Source organism: Chenopodium quinoa, unplaced genomic scaffold (genome assembly GCF_001683475.1).
Source record: "Chenopodium quinoa cultivar QQ74 unplaced genomic scaffold, ASM168347v1, whole genome shotgun sequence".
NCBI lineage: Eukaryota > Viridiplantae > Streptophyta > Magnoliopsida > Caryophyllales > Amaranthaceae > Chenopodium > Chenopodium quinoa.
In genome coordinates, this window is record NW_018743212.1 from 2,908,190 (window position 1) to 2,932,873 (window position 24,684).

General features: G+C 34.7%; 4 protein-coding genes across 4 annotated transcripts; 2 read left to right on the top strand and 2 right to left on the bottom strand.

The window, feature by feature from the left end:
- Positions 1-520: 520 nt before the first annotated feature.
- Positions 521-5,366, top strand: LOC110734423 (tryptophan synthase alpha chain-like). The gene is made up of 9 exons (XM_021914573.1): positions 521-748; positions 1,937-2,083; positions 2,158-2,223; positions 2,313-2,421; positions 3,497-3,573; positions 4,273-4,350; positions 4,485-4,562; positions 4,805-4,864; positions 4,948-5,366. Exons 1-9 carry the CDS (start codon positions 548-550, stop codon positions 5,131-5,133), a joined length of 1,002 nt encoding a protein of 333 aa, XP_021770265.1. The 5' UTR covers positions 521-547; the 3' UTR covers positions 5,134-5,366.
- Positions 5,367-5,989: 623 nt separating this feature from the next.
- On the bottom strand, positions 5,990-10,398 carry LOC110734425 (V-type proton ATPase subunit F). Its single transcript, XM_021914579.1, has 5 exons — positions 10,219-10,398; positions 9,866-9,956; positions 9,028-9,109; positions 8,215-8,297; positions 5,990-6,366 (listed from the first exon to the last, which is right to left on the bottom strand). The coding sequence occupies exons 2-5, from the start codon at positions 9,926-9,928 to the stop codon at positions 6,205-6,207; spliced, it is 390 nt and encodes a 129-aa protein (XP_021770271.1). The 5' UTR covers positions 9,929-9,956; positions 10,219-10,398; the 3' UTR covers positions 5,990-6,204.
- A 561-nt stretch (positions 10,399-10,959) lies between these two features.
- Positions 10,960-20,927, bottom strand: LOC110734426 (histone acetyltransferase GCN5-like). Its single transcript, XM_021914580.1, has 13 exons — positions 20,206-20,927; positions 18,769-18,833; positions 18,579-18,659; positions 18,269-18,340; positions 17,369-17,537; positions 15,804-15,847; positions 15,515-15,614; positions 14,682-14,750; positions 13,884-13,938; positions 12,920-13,038; positions 11,744-11,837; positions 11,386-11,527; positions 10,960-11,298 (listed from the first exon to the last, which is right to left on the bottom strand). The coding sequence occupies exons 1-13, from the start codon at positions 20,833-20,835 to the stop codon at positions 11,238-11,240; spliced, it is 1,701 nt and encodes a 566-aa protein (XP_021770272.1). The 5' UTR covers positions 20,836-20,927; the 3' UTR covers positions 10,960-11,237.
- A 2,172-nt stretch (positions 20,928-23,099) lies between these two features.
- LOC110734620 (protein ELC-like) lies at positions 23,100-24,071 on the top strand. The gene has a single exon (XM_021914779.1). It carries the CDS (start codon positions 23,100-23,102, stop codon positions 24,069-24,071), a length of 972 nt encoding a protein of 323 aa, XP_021770471.1.
- Positions 24,072-24,684: the final 613 nt, after the last annotated feature.

The following is a 24,684-nucleotide window of genomic DNA, read 5'->3' on the forward strand; positions in this document are numbered from 1 at the left end:
GAGGGTGGTCATTTGGCCGTAAAAGGGGGCTGGGTCTTTGATTTCCTTTTTTTTTTCTTTTAATTATTTTTTGTTTTTTTTAATTATAAAAAAATAATATATCTATCAAAAGTGGACACGTGACGTATAATTTATAAAAACCGGTCACCAACAGGTAATGGATCTTTAGATGAAGATAGGGGGCAAAGGTTGGATTTTTAAAGAAAGAAAGTGCAAAGCTTAGATTTTTAATTTCTATTTTTCCTTCATAATAAATAACCATTGATAAAAAGATAAAGATCTAATTTGATTATTTCCTAAAGTAACTAAATCGATCAAATAAGTTGAATCGAATCGAAGATAGCCTAATTCAAGTCCTTTTAATGAATTATTCCCCAAAAATGGTCCTTTTTAATGAAAATTAAATCAAATGATTTTATTTTTGTAATTAATTGGAGTAATTATACTTTGTTCCATAACATTTAAACTGAATATATAAGCCCCTTGTTCGAAGCAGCAAACCAGAAGTGAGAGAGTGAGCGTTTCCCTTAGATAAGAACTCATTCAAATGGCTATAGCTTTCAAAGCTACTTGTTTTCTGCAACACAAACGTTTCGAAACGCAACCCTTTCCTTCTCCTTCATCCTCTCTCAGATTTCGAAACGTTTCGTCAAAGAAAACTTTCGTAACAATGGCTTCCCATGCTACCTCCGCTGAACCAGTTGTCGGACTTTCAGAGACTTTCAATCGATTGAAGCAGCAAAACAAAGTAATCTTCTTTTTCTCTCCTTCGATTTTTGTCATCGTCTGATAAATCTGGAGATTAATCTCGTTGAATGATGGTTTCAACTATTGGGTTTATTGTTATTTGACTAATTTTGCATTTGGGTATTTTTAATTCAAGAAATTTGCTTCAAATTTCAACTAGATGTCTGAAAAAGTTTAAACCTTTATTTATTTTTGATGAATCGGAAAGTTTTTTGTTTCATGTTAATTAGTATTAATAGTATTAATTATTTGATTGCTTTGGGTGATTATATGAATTTATAAAATGTATGTGATTTACAATGCATGTGAGTAATATTCAGGGAGGCATGGAAGAGGAGAAATTGGAAGATATATATGGCCCTTTTCTTCCAAATGTCTTAGTTTTGAAGGGATTTTGATGGGGGTTCTAAACCTTATAATTTTCCTTTGATGTCATTATGTTTGCTGTTATTCATACGGTCTTATGCTGTCAAATTGGAGGAAACTATTAAAAGTCTTGTTGATTAGCTTCCCGTGTCGTATCTGCTTGTCAGTGTGTGTAAATGAATACTTGTATGTTTTGCTTGGATATTTGTGTACTGTGTTTGCGTTTTGCAATGCTGAGTATTTATTTGCAAACATGTGTGTCAAAGGTTTGTGTTCATGTCTTCATAATCTTCCTGGTGAAATGAATGAATAGATGAGTTTTCAATGCGATTGTTCTATGCGTCATACTTACCTCTTTTATTGGGGTGTGTTTTATTAATTTTTGAGTAGAAAAGATTGCTGGAAATGATGAATTACATCTTTTGTGTTCATCACAACTCTGATGGGCAATTTGTAATATTTGAAAATCATGCCATTTATTTACATTTATGTTCAGTACTATCTTGTCCAGTTATTGTGGCTTTCTAGTAAGTTCTGTGGGTATGTTTCTTTGTGTTGTCCTCTGCTGCATTAAACATTAGGATTTCATCCTCTCTTTTGTGCTTTAGGATGATATATTGCTGTTATGCTGATCTTTGTTGCATACTTCTGTTTGCTTGAAGCATCTCTCTAGAGGATTAGCTTCTGTGATTGCATTCTTGTTGTATGTTGACGGAGATGGAGGGGATTTGAATCATATGATTGAGTAAGAGTACTAAGGTTTTTTTTCCCTTGCTAATTCTGTTAAGTCCTAACTCTTGTTAAATATGTATGTATTACATAGGTGGCATTAATCCCTTACATCACAGCTGGTGATCCTGATTTGTCAACCACAGCAGAAGCTCTGAAAGTGCTCGACTCTTGTGGTTCAGATATTATAGAACTGGGTGTACCATATTCTGACCCTTTGGCAGATGGTCCTGTTATTCAGGTAATTTAGAATTTTGTTATTGTGAATTCTGTTGCCAATCATTTCAGAATTTAAATGTAGGTATGTCTTTGTAGGCTGCTGCTACGCGTGCCTTGTTAAAGGGAACCAATTATGATAACATTCTCTCCATGCTGAGGAATGTAAGATCCTGTTGTCTCATTTTTTTAATCTGAACAGTGTTTCACATTGGTAATTCTATTATTTCTAATCTTCTGCTCTCCCTAACCAGGTCATACCACAACTTTCTTGTCCAATTGCATTATTTACATATTACAATCCTATACTCCAACGTGGTGTTGAGAAGTTTATGTCTACCATTAGAGATGTTGGTGTCCATGGTATGGTTTTAATTTTGTTGTCATAACTTCCATGTTTTAGAACTACTGTCATTTCTTTAAAGCATACTGAACTACTGAAGCGAGTTGACAATTTCAACCACAACCAGTGTTGCCACAGATAGACTTACTTTTGTTTAGAGGAAAATTACATAAGAGGAACGGTTGTACTCCATATATAGAATCAACAAACTATTAACTGTAGAGGAGAAAATACATTAGATGCTGATTGTTAGTTGCACAGGAAATAAGTGTAAATTTATCCTTTATGAGGTTAATTTGTTTCTGCCAATCTCATGTGATATTCATCCATCTTGTTAATAAAAATTTGAGCCACTGAGCTTGTTTTCTTATTGTGTCCCATCTCTCAATCATGATGCTTTTTGTTTCCTCTAAAATTATGATGCTTTTCTTTCTAATATTATCCTCCTATTTCTTTTCTCGTCCAGAAGCTGTTAGGTCTTTAAGTTAACAGCTTTTTTAAAAGGATGAAGCAAGTTTGCAGCTGTTCTTTGCTGTCATAAGTATCAAGGAGTGTTGTAGGACTGGTTTCCTTCTTTGAGAAGAGAAATTATCAGTACTTGCATTCTTGCAAGCTGAGCTGCACAGTCTGCAGTTGAATAAGTAACAAATATTTTAGCAGAGTGATTGCTTGAGTAATTGCACTCTTTCGCTGATTTGTTGGGATAGGAGAAAACTGTGGCTTTACTTTCTGTAAGCTAACTAAAAGCATTTAGGCGAGCTTAAGCATGTGGAGCTTCCTTTGATACGATTGCCATTTGATGCAATTTGTTTCACCTATGCGGCTGCTTGCTACATAGACACACATAATATTTTATCCTATGCAAGTACTCTCTTCCCCTAGCTTATGCAGCTTCTTTTACTCTCTTACCCTGTTGAAATGGAAGGGAATTTTTTTTTTTTATCTTGATGGGGAAAGGTGGTGGTGTTGGGTTATGTGGTGGATATCACCAGATGCGGATATGCCTCATCAAATCATACTGTTATAATTGGGCCATTTTTACTTGTGTGTATGTGTACGATAATATTCTGTTAATGTCCATATCTATCCTTATAGGGTTGGTGGTACCAGATGTTCCCTTGGAGGAGACAGAAATCCTAAGAAGGGAAGCTCTGAAGCATGGAATTGAATTGGTTGGCTTCTTCGTTTGACCACTCCATATTTTGGAAATTGTTTTTTATACAGTTGCTAGTAAGTAACGTAAGTATTATCAAGAACAAAATTGCGAGCTTATGCTGTATCTAGAAAGCTAGCCAAAGCCAAAAAAGTATACTTCCTCATAATATTATGAAGAAAGCTTCTTATAACTCTACAGGAGAACTACATGAATACATGACAATTAAAACATGTGATTCGTTATAACCCGGATGGCCAGGTGTAATCTAGAGCTCTCAATAGATTATGTATAAACATAAAATTGTTTCTGATACTGAGCTTAAAAAGGCTATTGGTAGCGAGCCAGTAGGCAGATAATTACCTTGTTTAAGCAAACTAAGGAAAGCCATTAACTTTTTTGCTATGCTTCCAAATAAATAAGATTGTTAGGAAGAAATAGGTCAAGAATAATTGATATGTGTAGTAATGATAATTAAAGAAAAGTAAACAAAATTAGTTAAGAGTATTGTGATATTTGTAGCTGAATATTGCTATACATTTGATGGGACAATCATGAAAATAATAAGAGGCAAGTTACAATAAATTCCTTTTTTATTAATTGGTTTGTCTGGTTTTTTTCTCTTCCTTGTTTGATGGGTAAGGAGAAATATGATTGAAGTATTAATCAACAATGTTTACCTTCTGACCTATTCTGACTTCTTGTATTCGTGGTTAAGGTCTTGTTGACTACACCAACAACCCCTAAAGATAGAATGAAGGCTATTGTTGATGCTTCAGAAGGCTTTGTCTACCTTGTAAGATCTCTTCTTGATTATATGTATTACATCGTTTGTAATTAGAATTTAACAGTTGATGCGGGACGTGGTGCTTGCTTATGTCTTCTAGATAAATCTTGCTGTTTTGTGCTGAATAAGCTCTTCATGAGCAGGTGAGCCAAGTTGGAGTTACTGGAGCTCGAGCAGATGTTGGCGCGCGAGTTGAAGAGCTACTTGGTGAAATAAAAGAGGTGTGTACTGTGTTCATTTGTGAAGTACGCAATTTATTGCTCATGCAACTGCATCGTAATTTGTTTTTATTTGATTTTTTTTTATCTGGCACACTGGAGGTCCATTTCTGAATATTATTGTATCTGATTATCTACTACAGAGTACATATTTTAAATCAAATATGATAAAGTCACTACCTCCTTCCTTGTATTAAATTTTGCAAAATATTTGTTTATCTGACCCTTTCCCTCTTTGTACTTAGGCTACTAATAAGCCTGTGGCTGTCGGCTTTGGCATCTCGAAACCCGAGCACGTAAAACAGGTGAATTTTCTAATAAACGGCTTGATATGATCCTGGATTGCTTGTTTATGATTGTCTGATTGCTATTTTTTTGGGGGGTGTAGGTGGCTGGATGGGGGGCTGATGGTGTGATTGTTGGAAGTGCCATCGTGAGGCTGTTGGGGGAAGCCAGTTCACCTGAAGAAGGGTTGAAAGCACTCGAGAAGTTTACCAAGACTTTAGGTCTGCCCTTATTTGAGAGTGGTTTGAAAAAACCGCATGAAACATCATTATTGTTACCTGCATTCTAGTACATGTAGCACTGCCCTTTCAAATAGAGTGATCATGTATGCAGTTTAGTCTGGCCGTTTGTTTGAGAATGTCTCGCAGTTACAATAATGATAGATTAATCATACAATAAGGATCCTGTAATAACTAGTAAGTATTCGTGAGCCATACTGTTCTGTTTTAGTAGGAGAATCCTACATTTTGAGCTTCAGTGGAAATGAGAACTCAATTCATTACGAGTACTCTTTTTGGTGAAGATTCAGGGCTAATATCTGAAATCACTTGATGCTAAAATGACTACCTAATATCTACATTGTTGAACTTCCTACTGTTTATTTCTGTAATTTAGATTGTCGCAAAAAGTCAAGCTGCTTTCTAAAGTTTATCAAGTTATACCTTTTGGTACTGCACAGTGCTGTGAGAATTATTGCTGTACAAAGTTTTTTCTATATGTAATCTTAAACACTTTGATCTACAGTAGAAAAAGTTGAACCTTTATATTACCCAGCTCTTAGCCAAGAATTCCACAGGGATTATAATTTGTAAAGTGACTTGCTCCAGTAATAATACCTTTTGCAGTCTTCTATTAGTTCGGTACAGTGCAAAATTCTGCAAAACTTGCCCCGATTTACCTTATAAATTTGTCAGAAAAGTTGGTTTTCTGAGTGACTTTCACAGTTTTTATTTTTTTGGTAAGAAAATACCTATTGAGTTTTACTTTTTTGTTGGTAATGTAATGCCAAATTCTATGTTAATAGACCAAAACAATCTCTGATGCATCACAATCCGCTTCAATGTAGCCATCCAGTGCATACATTGAACAATGCACTCCCTCTAAAAGCATAGCTTGTATGTATTGGTTGATTAGACAATTAAAAGTTTGAAACAGAAAAACATGGTTACCCATGCTGAATGGAGCATAAATATGGAATTGCTGAATTCATTTGGTTCAGAAACAAACTCGTTTAAGGTTGACATACAAATGTGATAAATTAATTACACACCTTATTCTGAGAACATAAGAATGGAATATCAACTCAAAATGTGAACAGTTCTAGAAACTCAAAGCATTCAATATTTAGACGAACATCTGTCTAAAATCTGCTGGATGCTGATTCAGCGGAGAAGAGGTATTTCACCCGTGAAAGAACTGAGTCATGAGCAGCATCGTAGGGATGGTCCTTTGATGGGATCTCCAAAATTGCTGGAATTGGTTTGTTGTAGCTATCAACAAGAAATCTTATCATGTTTGCAATCTGCAACAGGGAAAATGGAGCTTACTATGGGCAACAAAAATCGGAGAGAGAGAGAGAGAGAGGGGGGGGGGGAGCAACAAAGCAGAATGCTTAAACATACACACAATCAAAAGAAAGGAAAAGGCAACCAAAGGATCAGATAGAAGCACTTCATAACAAGATGGGAGAGAAGGCGCAGATCATATTAACCACACTAGTTCTTTTAGAAGAAATAGATATCAGGAGCAATAATAATGTAAGACCTGATATGGAGACAATCAAAAATTTATATTCCACTCTGAATCATATTACAGTTGACAATACTATTCTTATAGTTATCCACTTGAAGTACTGATGTATAACAGTGAATTAACTAAAATTTAGTGACTCTAATACACGAGAAGAGAATATGCACCTTTAACCACAAGAAATACTTGAGTATATCAGGAGGAATATAATTGTAAGGCGTGGTAGAGAGAGAAATACTAAACCAGGTATTACATTCCACGTCATGTTATAGCTTACAATTGAAAAAAAAAATAAACTTTGATTAAATCAACAACATTATGGTAAGTAATGAATGGGCAGCTTTGGGTTTCATAACCAAATGAAGCAAACCCAGCACGTAAATGAAACCCCGGGATGCCAAGTTGGTGATTGGAACAATATGTTGCAACTCTTTGACTACCAATGCAACAAAATTATGAAATAGCCATTTAATTGAGGCAAAGTTAACAAACTCATTTTCAAACCTATTAGTGGGTCTCTTATGGTTTCAAACCAACTTTTATGACCTTAGGGAACACCCCACACATTCACTATAGTTTTGATTTTTTTTTTTTTTTTTTTTTAAATTGATCCAAAAGTGTGGATTATAGCCTACAGTTTTGAATAATTTTTTACTTTTTAGGGACTCAAAAGGAAAGAGGTCAGAGTGTTTCCCATGGACATGAGACCTCGGGAGGCCATTTGGGTGGTTAAAACGATCCATTTTGTTTTTAAACGGTCATTTTAACCAATTAGGCCACCATTGGCTTTTATGTAGCCGAGTAGTTGTTGTGTATGGTTCCAAACAACATTATGCCTCCCTTACCATCACTTGAGTTTTCGACATTGGGTCCTAAAAATGGTCTGATTTTTGTAGTATACTTTTTAAATTTGGTCTTCAGATAACATATTTTTTATTCAACAAGGTTATGAATTGACGTGCTTCCAAGGGTCCCCAAAGGGCCCGAGAGGCCTATTTGGTGTCGGGAATTGATCGACCCCTCATTATCATATCTTAAGATGCCTTGTTTTGCTTTGCCTTGCGAAGTTGTGTTGCCTAGCCTTGGCCATTTGTTGCCTTCACCCTAAGGCAAGCCAACATGCTACCCTCAAATGCCAAAAATAGGTGTATTTTTTTTGGATGAGGTGTTTTTTATGCCTAGTCCTCATGCCATGCTCCTTGCCTAGGCCATGGCGTGCTTTGACTTGGGCAGAAGCACCCAGCCTCCATGCCTTGGCTTAAGCAGCAGCGCCTAGGCCTTGGCTGGGTAGTGGCAGCAGCACCAATGTGCACGGGCAGCGGAGACACTGAATGAGGGGAAAAGAACATTTTAATGCCAAACATGAATAAGTCTCTACATAATAGACTTCTTTGATTAAATCCATAGCTGGGGCATGTCTCTTATCCCCCCCCCCCCCTCCTCTCTTCCCCCTGATATGTAGCACTAAGTTAACTAAAACTCAGAGACTCTAATTAATGAGAAGAGAATATGCAACTTCACTTACAAGTCAATAGAACAGTCAAGTGAGCATCTACCATTGCAACAATCACAATTAGACAAATAAAGATAAATACAACTTAAATCAGCAATTGAAACTTACATATTGGCTGATCAATACGATTGCTATGTCCTCCCTTGCTGTGAACTCCTTAAACGCTTCTTCAATTTGTTTTACCGTTGTTTCTAAGTAAGATAAATAGGGTCAATGAGATAACAGTACCAAATTACTTTGTATAAAAAAGGTTAACCAAGAGTAAAATTAGCAGCTTACAAAACTCAATTTAAATACACGAAAATTATGAATTGTCTGGGTCTGGCTCGCCCTGGGGTTCAGGGGCACAAGCTCCTGTCTTATACAGTGGTTGAATGTAGAGTAGTCATAACTTGGGACAAAAGTATACCACAAATAAATAGACTAAGAGCAAAGCTGAAACTATTGTGAAAATTTAACAATAATATCGTACGCTGACACAATCTCATCTTACTATTCATATATTATGAAAAAAGCTTAGCATATGATAGGAAACAAGGGGGAAAAATCAATACATTTCATAATTACATGTTAAAACAACCGAAAATTTCTTTTCTTTATTTTATTTTTTTTTCCTTTTCACATCAAGGCCTCGTTTACAAGTTGACAGTAAAGGTCAACACTTTCAAATTAAGGCATCAAAGGTTAAAAGACAAAACACCCTTTTTTTTTTTTTTTAGGTTACATAGAATACAACTCACCAATAAGATAGATTGATTTGCATGACTATTTTTTTTTAGGCTAGTAGATGCAAATCAAGTTGATGTTCAACAAAGGTACAAAATTTTCAGTGTTGGAAAAAAGGTAGAAGAGATTCCAACTGTAGCACACTAGAGTACTGGACTACAAGCGTTATATCATTTTGAAGATTCAGGCACTTACTATTGTCCACAATCAGGTAATTTGTCTTCCTCCGGATATCAACGTTACCAACTCCAGCAAGCAAAAAGCCAGTAATGGTATCCTACATGCAAGGAATTAATAAGATAAGCTTATAAAGAACATCAACAATCCAACATAAATCTCACTATAGCGAGAGTTTGAGGTTGTCATGATGTAAGCAACTTCCCTCCACAGGCTCCAACCCCAAGAGCATGATTTTATATTAGTCCATGTGGTGTGTCTCTTATATAGAAATTTGGAAACATCCCAATTAGCTCGAACTTGGAATACATTCAGGTTTGATCAAAATCTAGCCTCTCTTATATTATGCAAATTTCTTGTTTCAAAATCAACAAAATTCCAATAAAAAAAGTTGATCATTATTGAAAAACTCTAATAGAGGATATAAGACAAAGCTTAACCCAACTTGCATCATCAATCAGCGTTAAAATATGAAGGATCATAAATTCATAATTCTTAGAGGTCATCTGATTAGCATCTGAGTTGCAATTACTAAGATAACAGCAACACAATCCCACCAATGCTTCCAAGAAAACACCATAGTATCATCGAGTCACCCTCCCTCGATATCACATTGAGCTATTGATCACTAAGATTGAAGCTAAAGCATTAATAATTTCAATTTGATGATAATAATTGCACAAGCAAACTTAACCAGTTAGCCCTCATTGACACGCTCAGTCAACCCAAAATGTCATCTTTCTTAAATGTTCAGCTGCAAAATTACACCATCGAAACTAAAATTTATACCTCCGTAACCTAAATACAAAGGGCAAAAAAAAAAAAAAAAAAAAAAAAAATATATATAAATGCATACCTCATCAGCAATAACAGCAATGAGTGCAGAATTCTTATTAGGGATTTGAGGTTTGTTCGACATAGTCAAACAAGGTCAACAACCAAAATTTCTGAAAATCAAAGAAAGATAATACTTCAATTTCATGAGAATCAATCAATACAACTCATATCATCATCAAAAACCTAATAAAATTTCAAAGACTAACAAAGAGCATAAAATCGAAGATGTTAGAAATCGATCAACATCAATAACAAGACATTTAGGCAACAATTGTAATTTTATAGAATCGAATCGAATCGAAATTTTAAAAAAAATAAATTGCGCATTATAGATTAAACTAATAAAAATTGAAGAATTGTGGAGAGATAAACCTGGGAAAATTGCTCTGATTACGGTGGAATTTAGTAGGAATTCGGGAGTAAAATTGACCTTGAATCAATTGAATGATGAACACTGATTCTCTTTCGTACGAAATTTAGACGGAGCAACAGAGATAGTCTCTCTCTCTCTCTCTTTTTATTTTTTTTTAATTAATTTATTTATTTTCTTAAATTTATAAATGTGTTGGATCATTAATATCCTGTGGTAGATGCTAAATGGATCGGTTTTATGTTGTCTCTATACCCTCATCAAGGCCCAAAACCGCTATTACCTTATCTCGGTTTGGAATTAGTTGTCACGTAATTCACGTTACTCACGTAGTATACAATTCACAATCCAATTTTACATAAATATCCCTATTCATTAGGTAATGGCATATTAGAAAATCTAATCATGATTATAATTGATTTCAATGGCATAACGTCTTTTTTTTTCCAACAACCTAAAACAATATAATACCTCTATTTCCTTTTAATTGCAAAGATGCAACGTTGGGCGTGCACAACTATTAAAGATAACTGAGTTAGTATGTACAAAGTATAATGTAGCTATTGATTTTGGACAGGAGTATAAATTGCTTTTGCCAAGATCTCTTTTTAGCCCTAGCATTGGTAAATTGTAAGGCAATCAATATTGACAAAACAATAAATAGTGTTGTCATGCAGATGCGCTGATGATCTAGAATTTGAACAAGCTAATGGAAGTTAGGAGCTTGTCGAAATAAGCAAGCATTGAGAGGTAAAACCAACAAATTAATTGATGACACTAACAAAGTTACAATCAATTATTTTTCATAAATAAACTGCTTCCAATATGAGATTCATTAATATCTAATTTAACAATCGGATTCTAATTTAACAATACCATGATATTAATAGTATACAAGTTCAATTGTCCATCAACAGCTGCAATTGGTATGTCATCTAGGGTTTCTAACTAATGTCCATCTCGCATATATACACATTACTAAGGCCGCGTCTTTGGATCAGATTATACAGCTGCTTGAGCTTTACTTGAGAAATGGGACTCCAGCTTGCAAATTTGCTTTACTGGTGAAATGTGCCTCCAACCTGAAAAATCAACCAGATAAACAAAAATTCCAGGGGAAATAATAGTGTACTAAAGTGGAAAATGATGATAAACAGATAAAAACATGCCTGGTTGCACATTTATAGTAAATGGTTTCTGGGGAGTTATAGGTGCGTGCATTTTCAAACATTCTCCGGGCATCAGCAACAAACATCTCAAATGTCACATAATATATTTCTGAATCCACCCTCTTTGACATTGTTTTCAGGTCTGCATCATAAAATTTGTGATTCTAGTGTTACATCATAAAATACACCAGTTGCTCAGAGATGAATTACTGATGAAAGGAACTTAAGGAATTTATAAATAGTAATGCAATAATTTCAGTTTGGTTGAAACATGCAACAATGCATGTCACCCAGCTAATTCAACTGGAAACAAAAGATTACTGGAATGCCAAAAGAAGTTTGAAGAAATTGCTCATACCCATGGGATTCTTGATGATATCGTAATAATCGGGAACGTCACGAGCATCAACTGGTTCCTTAAATGGCCAAGCATCAGGATGGTCTTGCATAGACTGTTTAGGAGAGGAAAATGTATCATCACAAAACTACTCAGTACTTCAGTGTTATTCAAGCATCAAAAAAAGAAAACCAGGGAGAGGGCGTTACACCACATTCAGATTAAGATTTAAGGAACTGGTCCCTTATATGGCCAGGTATCAGGATGGTCATGCGTATAACTTATCTAAATATAACATACTTATTACTATTTATGCAAGGCTTTAGCATTATTTTAAGCATCAAAGGAGTAAATCATGGCAAGGGTGTAGCATACATCACAACCATAGCGAATTTATTAATGCTTAGACTGATCTTATAGCTTTACAGGTCCCTGCCAGATAAAATAAGTGCAGCCAGATGTGCAAAAGGCAAGTAGAGCAAACATCTAAATGAACGAGGAGATAATGACTGGAGTTCAGGTGTATACTACGACAGTTACTGGCCTTATTGCACCCAAAACGGTATGACAAGCCCCAAGACAACCTTGGACAAAGCTTCACTTGAGCTCATTGCCACGGTCCTTGAGCTTTATTGAGCCCAAGTCTAGTAAGTGGTGCAAAACACATGGCTAAGATTGGCTCAACTTGATTTTCATTGTTTTTTTTTTCCTAACCTTTACGAGTTTATCATAGTTTCTTTATTGTCAAAAAGGTTTTAAGCAGATTCCATTAGATATAGATGTCTAAGTCCACAGCATAGTAGCTTCAGGGCACCTGAAGCTGAATTTAAGCCTTTTATTCCAAGCAGGAGCTTGACCCAGTTCAACTCCAATTAACACTACAGAGTAATCTTTGAAAAGGCACACCTTGCGATGGTGCCCAAGCACTTAGAAAAGGTCCTAAGAGGGTATTTTCATCAAGGCATACAAGAGCACATTACAACAAAGTAACAAACAAAAGCTCGCTGGGTACAATCTAGAGTCCATGGTCTGCAACCAAAATTTCAGCATAGAATCTTTAATATTTAAAAGTGAGCCTCATGCCCGTGCTTTGCACCTAAAGCTCACGGACCCATATGCCTTAGCCTTGAACCTTTACAAACACTGCAACAGAGCAAGCAAAAAAATGCCAAAAATATGCACAAGCAGAAAACTAACCTTCAAGAGTGAGCGCATGAATGCAGTAAGAGATTTCTGATATGAGGCATTGTCCCCAGAAGCAATTGAAGGTTTAAACCTTGAATGTCCATATTGTTCAGGTGTCCACCCAGCCTCTCCTATAATAACATATATTAACAATATCAATTATAAATCACGATATTTGTGCTTGTAGTTTTTATTAATAACATTATCACTGCAATAGTAAATCTATTAGACCTGATAACATACTAGCTTTACAAGTGGTGCTGCGGTTTTGTCTTCTGAAAGAATATGTTCTTAGTTATAAAATGCTTTAATTCTTCCCAAACAGAGGGTGTATAAAATAAGCGCCTCACACGCTGAAGAATATAAGCAAGGACAAAGAAAGAAGCAACATGAACACCAAAAATCAACTACCAGCACAAAACACTAAACATAGATTCAGCATAGAAAATCAATACCAAGTGTCAAGCCAATCAGAAAGCCGGAACTCCATATGTCCGTTTTGATTATGCACTATAACAAAATTCATATAAAGTACAAATCCAAAATACTTCCAGAGTCTGCTATAGGCGCTATTATAAGCATTCCCTATTAGGTGTACAACAGCAGGATTATTCTCTATGCTTGCAGAGATATTGGTCCGACATATATTCTAGTTAAATATACAGACAGCCCAAAAAAAAAAAAAAAAAAAACACTAAAGAATCTAAAACATTCAGAGAAAGGATTGGTAGAAAAGAGCATAAATAACTATGGAGGGCTTTTGAGAAAACAATGGATGAGTGGTTGACATAATCCCATGTTATCTGATATATTTAGGTTATCGATGCAAAACAATTTACAAGCAGTAGGTTGAAAGAAGAATCCAAAAGCTCAGAGAAAGGAAATTAATCAGAGAATATTATACATCAATCATTTGAGTCATGAAAACATATAGAGATATGCATCACAAAGTGCAGAAAAGATTGACACTACTTACTCAATCCTGGAATATCCTCGACTTTGAAGACCTTTTTGGGGATACCAGCCTCCTTCTGAACAATATACTACATAGTTAGATAAATTCTGAGTGCATGATCAAAGGATTATACAGCACTTGAAAAAATAACTTCTAGAAATAAGCTGTCTCTCATAGTTCCATGTGTACACACAATTAAGACTAAGTAAATGATAAATAAAAAAGAGTCCATGCTGTCTCCAAAATAAGCAACAAACTCCATTGTCTCTTTCAGTTTATGTCCTGAGAATAATGCCTTTGAACAATTCCTAATAAACATGACCCGAGAATAATCACTCATGCCTTCACTGCTTAATATCTTTAAAACTCAGAATCTTTTAATATCAGAACGGCAATGGTATAGGCTAGACCTCTCTAGCAGGTCATTAAAAAGTGTCAGGAGGCGCAAAAAATGATTGCCTCTAGGAAGCCTAGAAGCTCATTGAGATTGAGTAGTGTGCCTCTGCACACCTGATTCGATTTTCATCTCAGTTAACCTTGTGTAGTGATGTGATAACAAGGAAAACAGTGAATCTTAAAGCATCTTTTTTGTCCTCAAAAATTACTAAAAAAATAGTGACTTCTATTGCTAGTTTAGTGAGTCACACATGATGATTGAGTAAAACAATCTTTGATATAATAGCATTTTCAAAATTAAAGGAAACATGCGCCTCACTTCACCAAGGCATGTGACTTTGCCTTGCATAATTTGCTAAGGCTCGAAGACTAACATCACTTCAGTGCAATCATGCCTATTAAAAGTTAAAGTTGTGAGATTACCTTCTGAAAATCAATTCCAGGGTAAATAGTATGACAATTAGAGAGCTCTCGGATTTTCTCATCAATGGCCTGCATCACCCAAACAATGACGTTATTTAAAGAAAATGTGGTATTCCAACAGAAAAAGAACTATCAAACTAAATTTTAAAAAGCCCAAACTAACACAGCAAATTTTCCACCTGAGGAAAGTACTTTTATGGCTCATTTGGTATGCGGAAATGAGGAGTCAGGAGTAGGAAACTAGAAACTACTCTAACAAGGGATTGATTCCTACAAAATATGTGCTTAGTACAAGGGAGAGGAAAATGGCAAGGGGATGGAGAGGGAATCAACTCCAACCAGTATTATCACCAATGGAAGGGCTGGATTTTAGAAAGTAGGGGTGGGAGTCGTGGGACTAGAGGAATAGTTTCCATATTAAATCATAACTTAATGCAAATGTTATTTTTAGTTATTTTCACCCCATCCCCTTTTCTAATACTTGTGTACCAAATACAGATGTAAGAATGATAACTTTCATTCCTGTTACCAAAAATAACTTTTTACACCCTTTGTTCTATTCACAAAAAATGATTACCACATATCCAACTAGTTGTAGGTTAAGCTTTTTAGAGGCTACAAAAATGAGCAAACCTATCGCCTATGAATACATGCGTGTATGAGAAATAAAATCCTAAATAGCTCCTTAACATTATACCAGAGAAATGTTGGCATGGAGAGCTTATATAGTTGCTTATACCATTTGGCATAGTCGAATAACTATAAACCAGAAAACAACATAAGAGATGGAGTTACTGTGCCAAAGCTACATATGCAGGTTTGAAGTTTGCTACCTGTCTCTGACGATGGATCATGGTTGACAAATCTGTATACGGAAGCTTAGGATCCATTTTGCATTCCATAAGGATTCCTCCGTCATAATCTTTAATGTACCTTAAGGATGACACAATAATACATAAAGGTATAAATAAATATTAAAAAAAAAATACTAAACAAATTAGCCAATCAATCCACAACAGTAGAAGACAGAGATACAAGGAAGATGGTAACAAAATTCATTTACTTATAAAACTTTGTTTCCCAACTCCCATACATACAAGTGGTGCAGCTTGAAAAACTTACCCATGCCATATGTCCTTCTCCAAGGAGATTTCTTTAGTAAACCCCTACAGAATATGAAATTGGGACAATGTCAGCTACTAATCCAAGGAAAATTAAAGTAAAAAGGAAAAAAAAAAAATGAATTACAGAAAAATGCAGTATCAGTCAGTTGAAAAACACCAGACGGAAAAAAAAAAAAAAAAAAAAAAAAAGTTTGAATTGTACAAGAGTCTGAATCCAATTCTTTTTTACAGCTGAGGCCCATATTATAATTACATGTTCATAAGTTCAGTATGAGGTTCTTCTTGTTCTTGGTTTGATTTCAAGTTTTGTTCTCATGGGAAAAGGGGTGGGAATTTTGTAGTTTATATCACCTTGCAAAGTCAGCACCTGTTGGTGTTGAGCAGTGTAGGGAATTTCATTGTCTGACAGATGTTTCACCATATGTATTTATGGGCCAGCTGTCTTTAAAGTGAAATAAGCAGTTTTCCTCTCCAATAAAAACAACAAATTTCAGCATAAGGCTAAGCCATATGTAATATACGTTCTTTACTTTTAATCCGTAGAAAAACAAAATACCCTAAATTGGAAGGTTGATTCATCATTCATCAGCAGGTTTACCTTAGTTTACCCCAGTGACGCTAATCTCAACAAAATAAATCACACACACACACAATTTTAGAGGTCCAAAATCTCAGGCCATAATTCACAAGAATCATTAATGACACTACTTGACAGGCTAGATAAGAAAACATTATTAGATACTTAACAGATACATTTAGCTTCATTTAAATCAAATTGGCCTATATAAGAAATTAAGAAGACCCAGAACCCATCATAATTTCTAATTTTTCATGTACCATGTGGATGTTTTACTACTCCACTTGACAATAGAACAAACCATACACATGGAATGGAAAGAGGCATGTTTAGAGTATCTAATTCCTCCAACTTAGGCTCTTCTCAGATTATTTTTGCTGAACTAAACTTATTATTGCTAAAAAAAACTAATTTTTGCTGAGTTTACTTATTTTTGCCAAACCAAACTTATTTTTGCTTTAGTCTTCCCTAACTTGTATTTTACACGTTTCCACAATTCAATTTGCTGAAAACAAGCTTGTTCTTACTGAAAATTATTTACAACTAGGGTGGTTGGCGCTCGCATCAGCTAGTTATGTCCGGGGAGTTCATTCGATTTAGCCTTATGTCATAACTTTAGTTATTGGTAGGATTAATGAGGGAAATTATATAAACAAATATTTTTAGGGGTATAAATGTAAGCACACTATTCTTAAGAGTAAAAAAAAGAAAAGCAATTAACATTAATGAGGGAAAATAAGTAAATAAATATTTTAGAGGGTATAATTGTCCAAACGCTATTTATAAGAGTTAACTCAAACTTTTAAAAAGGTAATGATGATAAGTTGAGGAGAACAGAGCTCTAGCTAGTTTGATCCAAATCATTCATTTTGATGAAGTAATAAGGCATATGTGGATGAATTTTTGTTGTTTCCTAAGATCATGATAACCATTAAATCTCATTCAATCAATAACGCCACTAAAACAATCATGGATGATAGCTTTACCTGTTTGATGAAATAACCAACAGCATTATTGTCTGCATAAGTGAGAAAATGACTTAATCCATCAATATCGCGAGCATGCTGTTTTAGGTGATTCATAAGTCTAGTGCCATAGCCTTTTACTTGTTCGTCAGCAGTAATAGCACAGAACGCTATCTCCCCAAATTTTTGGCTGTAACATACCACAGACAATACAGTCAAAAGCTATAAATGAACCAATCACCTCTGCAGAAGTGGTTTTGCACACACAACAAAGCAAGAGAAGGAAATTGAGAATATTGTAAGAACTTGCATCAGTGCACCTAATATAGATAGGTCATGCTAATATAGTAAAAAATGGCACAAAGAATGAAGGTCCTTTGAGACAACAACAGCAGCAGCAGAAGCAAATCTGTCAAGCAAATCTGCTTAACATAAACCCACTGCTTAACAAATCTGTCAATTCCAATTTTATTTGTCTTCTTTTACACTCTATAGGAAAGCATAAAACCTTAAAAGGTCATGTTTCTGCTTCTAAATGACCAGCAAGTTTATGAATCTTAATGGTCCCAAATGACCTATTCTTTCTAATAGTCTCTTTATAGTTTAAACAAACCCAAACTAATTCTGATAAAAATTACTACTATCACGTTACTAAGCAGAAATTTTTTTATAATATAAAAATAATTTATTTTCCAACTCTTTGCATTTTTTGAATTTTTTGGAAAATTGTGTATTTTGTTTTTCTGTTAGTATGCTTTCCTTTTCCATGTATCAGTATCACCGAGTTACACAGCACCAATATCTTACAAAAAATTATAACTCATTTTCTCCTATAAAGAAAATTTATGTAACATTCAGATGTACAATAAAGAATGGGATCCAGAATAGAAGATAATTGAATAACCTGAACATAGCATTTACCTCTTGTATGGACGGTAAGTGATGCCACCAACAACAGTTGAACGTCTGATTACCATCACAGATTTATGGCTTCTGCAAAAAATTCAGCACGATAATGGTTGTCCTATAAAGCATCAGCAACTTGGTAAGGTCTGGAATGAAATGCAAATTTGCAGTATATCCTCTCCCTCACCCATTTCCTTTATCAATCTCTCTCTATACAGAACAGGGACCTTTTTGCGGAAGATTTATGACTTTTATGGATAGAAAATCAGTAGGAGCATTTATAAATTTGCAATTAACTCTGCAAAAATCACACATATGGGCATACCTGTCCATAACAAGACGAACAATGTATTCCTTTGGCATGTTAGGAAGTTGCCTAGCAAATATATTTTTCAGACCTATCAGCCTGAATAACCAAAAACAAAAATTTCAACATTGGTCATCACATCATATATTTACAACTACAAATAAATTTTTTTGTTCATATAAGCACCCAGTGAGTAATATTAAGATACCAAACCATATGCTCATCAACTCCATCATTTGAAAGACATAAGAATCTAAGTTTTCCCGTCTCCTCCTGCAAGATTCAGATAGATTTCTTCATAAAAAATAAAAAAAAAATAAAAAAAAATAATAAAAAGAAGATGAAAAGCCATCCAGAGAAGTAAAACTTGAATATCAAGACCAATGTAAACACAAGTTTTCTATAGGACAACAGTCTGTATGTTTTCTTTGCTGGTGTAGCATGACCTAACAATTTATTAAGGTTATTAGATCAAGGTATATTTACTGTAACCATGGGCAATTTTTAGTATCAATCTGGTCTACAACCTAAAACAGACCATTAAAAGTAATGGCTTAAACTGTACATATTGAATGAAGTTAAGCCTTTCTGATACAACCAGATAGGGATAAGGCTACTGCACATACAGAAAAACAATATTATGCAGCCAATTTATATATGTTCAGTACTGCGCTATTTAAGTTCAGTTCACTGCTTAAAAGTTAAGATTCAAGGTTACTAATTCATTCTGAGGATAACAAGTAAAGATATACCCAGTTCAGTATGTTCAAGCTTCATTTAAAGACATTATAAATTCAGCTCAGATATGTTTAGGTTTGAGCTAACAATGTTAAATAAGTTCTGTACAGAGCTAATATGTAAAGATAAGTGTGGTTCAATTAAGTTAACAAGTTTGCAAGTGAAAACAATATACACTAATATAAGATTGCACAAAGTCCTTACCCCAAATAATATTACAATAAGAACAATGCTCCCTGAATATTAATAATTAAAAATAAACCCTGAAAGAAGAGTTCAGCAATCACAGTGCCTACCTGACTAAATAACGTTTCAAGGAACTTATGTATTGGAAAAACACATGAGAGTAATATACACACTTGTACAAGTACCGGTGAGTTACTATTAAACCTCAATTGATAAATCCATACTGCTTTAGTGCCAACCAAATCATAAATCACACTAAAAGCAAAGTTCTTTTCGGCACTTAACCAACATTTAGTAAACCTTAATACGAGTGTATCCTAACTTATAGCTCATGCTCATGAGCTCATCATAAGTTCACCAAGTTGATGCCCTCTAGTTCAACTGAGTCTACCAAAACTACATTCGATTAGCGCCCCAAAATATGTTCAATTAGCCATTAAAACAAACAACATTACAACAGCATCATTGTAGTTTGTTAAAAGACTAGGTAAAATGTTTCTTCCTTGCATCCAAAATTATTTAATGCAGCTCCCAAATTCTGCAACAATGAACTATGAATCCAATTTATACAGCAGAATAACCTAACTGGATGAAATAACTCGATTCGAGCCAAAATTTACACATAAAACTGTTGCATCACCTAATCAATCAACTAAATTTGCAATGAATCAACCAAAATTGCAGCAATTAGCTAAAATGGTGATAAAATTTTCAAATATACCTCGCGCTTCAAACCTTCTTCTCGAGCACTATAAGCACCACTAGTCTGAATATTCTCCGTAAAAATACTCTTCACAGGATCCTCCTTCACCGTCACACCACTCGCATTAGCAGGACCAACAGGAACAGCACCTCCACCAGAATTCGCGCCATCTTTCGCAGAATCAGGAACCTCAACCTTCACCGAACCGCCATCAACCTTACTAAGCTTAGTACTCCTCGGCGCACCGTCGAGGCGAGCGGCAGTAAAGGTACGAATAGAGGAGGAATCATTAGGAGGAAAGTTATCATTATCGTCGTCATCGTCGTCGTCGTTATCGGCGGGAGTAGCGGCTGCGGCGTCATCGGAGGAGTTATCGGCGGGAGTAGCGGCGGAGATGGAGTCGAGATCGTCGGTGGTGTCGGCGGAGAGGAAGGAAGAGGGAGGAGGAGCGTCGTTGGTGGTGGTGGTGGGAGGAGGAGGGCGTTTGCGTTTGTTGTGGTGAGGGTGGTGGTGGAGTGAGGAGGTTGCGGCGGAGACGGAGGCGGAGGAGTGGGAAGGAGATTGGGATTGCGAGTGCGAGTGGGAACTCCGGGAACGAGCTCCGGCGACGGTGGTGGTGGGGTTCAGGTGAGATGGATGAGAGTCCATCGCAAATTATTAGGCAGGCTAGCCGATGTGACGTGAAGCCGTGAAGGAAATTATCTGATTTCAACTCACGGTGATGTGGAGTTGTGGAGTCCTTGACTGTACTTTATCCGTCTCTAAAAATTACTATTTCGAGTAAAACGTTTTGACTTTTTGCTATTTATGTAATCAACTTTGTTTTAGTGATAACTAGATTAATGCTCCTGCGATGCACAGTAGTAATAATTTATTTTTTTTCTTACACAAATAATAATCTTTTTCCCATAATTAATTGTGATATAATATAAAATAAGGCAACTCATATAAAATAAACAAATGCAATGCATATAGAAAAATAATATTAAGGAAAAAATTATTAAAGTTACAATTGAGAAAAAAAATAATTGTTGATTAGTTGTGTTGTAAATATTTAAAACTAGTATACATTATATATACATTAATTATAATGCATATTATTCCTAATAAAACTATACAATCTAGCGACTATATGATTAAAGACTTATTTATAAATGTCCTTTAATAAACATGAAAATACTAATCAAACAACAGAATAAAATCTACGGTAAAACTATTAGCACAACATACATGTAAATACATAAATTACAAATAATATATCACCTTTATATCCAATAAAATAATTTCAATAGAAATAAATACTACTCGGACCATTAAAGGCAATAATAATCCACAATTAGGCAACACTAACCTATATTATTAATAGTACATTTTCTGTTTATGAATTGATGCTCTACATGATATCGTCGCTCTTTATTATTATTATATAAAATTGTGTTTGAAGCTATCCTATGATTATTGTTTGTTTATTACCATAAAAGTTTATTTGTAGATGATAGCTATTTATCGAAAAAAAAAGGATACACAAGAAGATGTCACTTTTCACTACGTCCGACATATCTTTTACTATGCAACTTATTTATAATGTTGAATGTAATAAATTTATTATATCAATCAAATATTTCAGCAAAAGAGAATAATTTTTTTTGTAATTACTAAGATATTAATTTATTTAATTACATAATAACAAAAAATTGATTGATATTTTCTTAGAATTAGACATATGATATAGCTGTCAAACACAACATTTATTTCATAGTCATATCTAATACTCCATTAGTCTAAGAAACAAAATATTAGAAATATGTAAAAAAAAAAAAAAAAAAAAAAAAAAAAAAAAAAAAAATTAAAGTGATGTTTTAAGGTAATTTCTTTAATATCAATTATATGAATCAATTTTATTATAACTTTTTGGGCAAAATTCAATAATACTCCGTCTAAAAGATGTCCAGGCGGTAATGATTGTATTTTGTGTCTGAACCAGTGGCTCACTTTTTCTATAATTTATAAAGAGTTGGAATAATATTTCAGGTAAATGTGTATGGAAGAATTAAGAAAACGAAATAAAAAGAAATCCATTTTATGTAAAGATAATACATAAGATTTGGAATAAAATTATTATAGTTGTATTATACAAATATTTTAAAAATAAAAGATTCTTTGCCGAAAGGGGAGGGGGAGTTTTGGAGGGAAAAAACAGTACCAGGAAGTGACACGTGTCATTCCTGGTGTCTGTTTTAGTGTTATGTTATTGATTAATGATATTATTGGTGTAAGTATTGCATTAGAATACGTGTGTATGAGAATACGAAATGAGTGTTCATGTTTTGACACTTATCTATCTTTAAGACTTTAACTAGAGAGTATTTAAATGTCAAGTGATTACTGGTAGTTATGTACTCTGTACTTGTAGATAAACTAGTTAATTAAATTAGATCATGCAACTAGTTAGTCATACTCCGTACCATTGAAGCAAACTGATGTCAATATCACTGTCAAATTATCGATTCTATCTTTTTAAACACACTAAAAAAAAATACGAAAGTATAATTTTGTATATTCCGATGGTGTAGAAATTTGGAGGAAATGTCCCTAAATATTACAAAAGACGCTATCTTTATTCTTCCTTAGTCCTTACACTCATAATCAATGGATAAGCGCGTAAACAAATCTTAATTCTTGACTAATGAATATTAAAAGACTATAACTAAGCTGGTTGTTATCTTGGTCAAGGCCACTTAGTTAAATACTACTAAATGGTAGATGACTTGGTATAATCTTAGCCCTTAAGATTATTTATAAATTGGCAGTCCATGATATAATGAGCCCCTTAAACATTTACTTCTGAAACTATATATTATATCATAAAACCATATTTTTATGTATTTTAAGCCATGAAATCAACATCTTCAATGGAGTTTATAGACACTGCCCTCTTTGAAAGTTGTTCATTTGAGCTCTCTTATAATCCTCTCCAAAAATGGTTAATCCGAAAACATTTTCTTAAACATTTCCAAGACTTTCCCTGTTTAATACCATCAACTAACAAATTTGATCATTTTGATGGTACTACTATGAATCTTTTGAACGTTAATGGCTTTCTTCATGTCTCGGATTTCTTACCTGATGTTCCTCTCATTATTTGGCTTCATGAAAATTACCCTTTGGTGTCTCCTATGATCTTTATACCATCAAACCCGGAGTGTCCAATTCGCGAAAACCATCCATTTGTTGATCCTTCTGGTGTTGTTACAACACCTTACATATTAGATTGGGACCAAAAAAAGAGTAACCTATGTGACCTTGTACACAACCTTATAGACCTTTTTCAACTTGAGCATCCTTGCCTGCCCGACACTACATTGAAAGCGACAATCCAAGATGATCTAGATGCGAAGTTTTATGATGATTTAGATGTGAAAGAGACTATCATAGATGATCTTGTCAGGAAGATTTCTGATGATTTGGCTGCCTTGAATGTTCAAACTCGAAATGATATCGAGAGAGAGTCTAACAACCAAGCGAAGCTGAAAGAAAGAGGTGATGTTATAGATGGTTATATTAGTTTATTAAAGGATGAACGCGACAATCTTGAAAAAAGTGTGGCAGAAGTGGAAGAGTATAATGATAAGCTGTCAGATTGGTTGAGAATCAGCCAGAATGCTTCTTCAACTGCTCATGTTCAAATAGTTGGCGACAAGTCGAAGATGGTTGAGTTTAAGGCTGCAAGCAAGGCATTAGACGATGTCCTATATGCTTTGGACAAGGCTCTTGAACAAGGTGTGATAAGTTTAGATGTGTACATGAAGCAAGTTAGGGTGCTAGCTAGAGAACAATTTTTTCACAGAGCTATGTTTTTCGAGTTAAAAACATCTAGTTCCTAAATTTCATCATTGTTTTGTAAATTTTGGCTTCACAATGAATATTATTGTTTCATCTCTTCCAAAATTCCAGCATGTTTATATGTTCTTTGGAAAAGCAAACATATAGAGTTGTATGGTTGATTGATGGATTGCAAAATTGTGCGCATGATTATTACTTTATTAGAATATGTTAGTGGCTAACTGGTTTAACAAGTATACATCACCTGATCCATTTGATGTAACTATGAATAATGGTTGAGCACTGATCCGTGTAGAGTGAATGGAGTCGAACAGACACGAGTCAATGACCATCTATCCAACTTTTTCACTCGTTGCTACCTCCCATATCACTACATTAGGATGTAAGCAACTGGATCGCTCTGGGGTTAGAACAGCTTGTCAAGCGCCACAAGTTGGAGGAGTGGCTAGCTCCTCTACTCCAAGATCCGCCAACACCCATCACAGGTGTTAGAACCTCATTAGTCACCATTATGCTGTGAGGCCTGAGAATGGCTGAGATAAGGCACTGCGTTTTGTACCTCTCAAAAACATATATATCCACCATAAAATAGTGACAACAAAAACTAAACATCAAGGAATTCTTTCTCAAATGCGTGATAATGTAGTCTGATTG

Coding starts and splice junctions, on each gene's coding strand:
- LOC110734423 (XM_021914573.1), top strand. CDS start 548: ATGGCTATAGCTTTCAAAGCTACTTGTTTTCTGCAACACAAACGTTTC. Junction 2,224..2,312: donor TTCTCTCCATGCTGAGGAAT/GTAAGATCCTGT, acceptor CTCCCTAACCAG/GTCATACCACAACTTTCTTG. Junction 2,422..3,496: donor TAGAGATGTTGGTGTCCATG/GTATGGTTTTAA, acceptor CTATCCTTATAG/GGTTGGTGGTACCAGATGTT.
- LOC110734425 (XM_021914579.1), bottom strand. CDS start 9,928: ATGTCGAACAAACCTCAAATCCCTAATAAGAATTCTGCACTCATTGCT. Junction 8,298..9,027: donor TTACCTGATTGTGGACAATA/GTAAGTGCCTGA, acceptor TATCTTACTTAG/AAACAACGGTAAAACAAATT. Junction 6,367..8,214: donor TCGTATTGATCAGCCAATAT/GTAAGTTTCAAT, acceptor TCCCTGTTGCAG/ATTGCAAACATGATAAGATT.
- LOC110734426 (XM_021914580.1), bottom strand. CDS start 20,835: ATGGACTCTCATCCATCTCACCTGAACCCCACCACCACCGTCGCCGGA. Junction 18,660..18,768: donor GTTGATGAGCATATGGTTTG/GTATCTTAATAT, acceptor TTGGTTATTCAG/GCTGATAGGTCTGAAAAATA. Junction 13,939..14,681: donor CTGGAATTGATTTTCAGAAG/GTAATCTCACAA, acceptor TATATTGTTCAG/AAGGAGGCTGGTATCCCCAA.
- LOC110734620 (XM_021914779.1), top strand. CDS start 23,100: ATGGAGTTTATAGACACTGCCCTCTTTGAAAGTTGTTCATTTGAGCTC.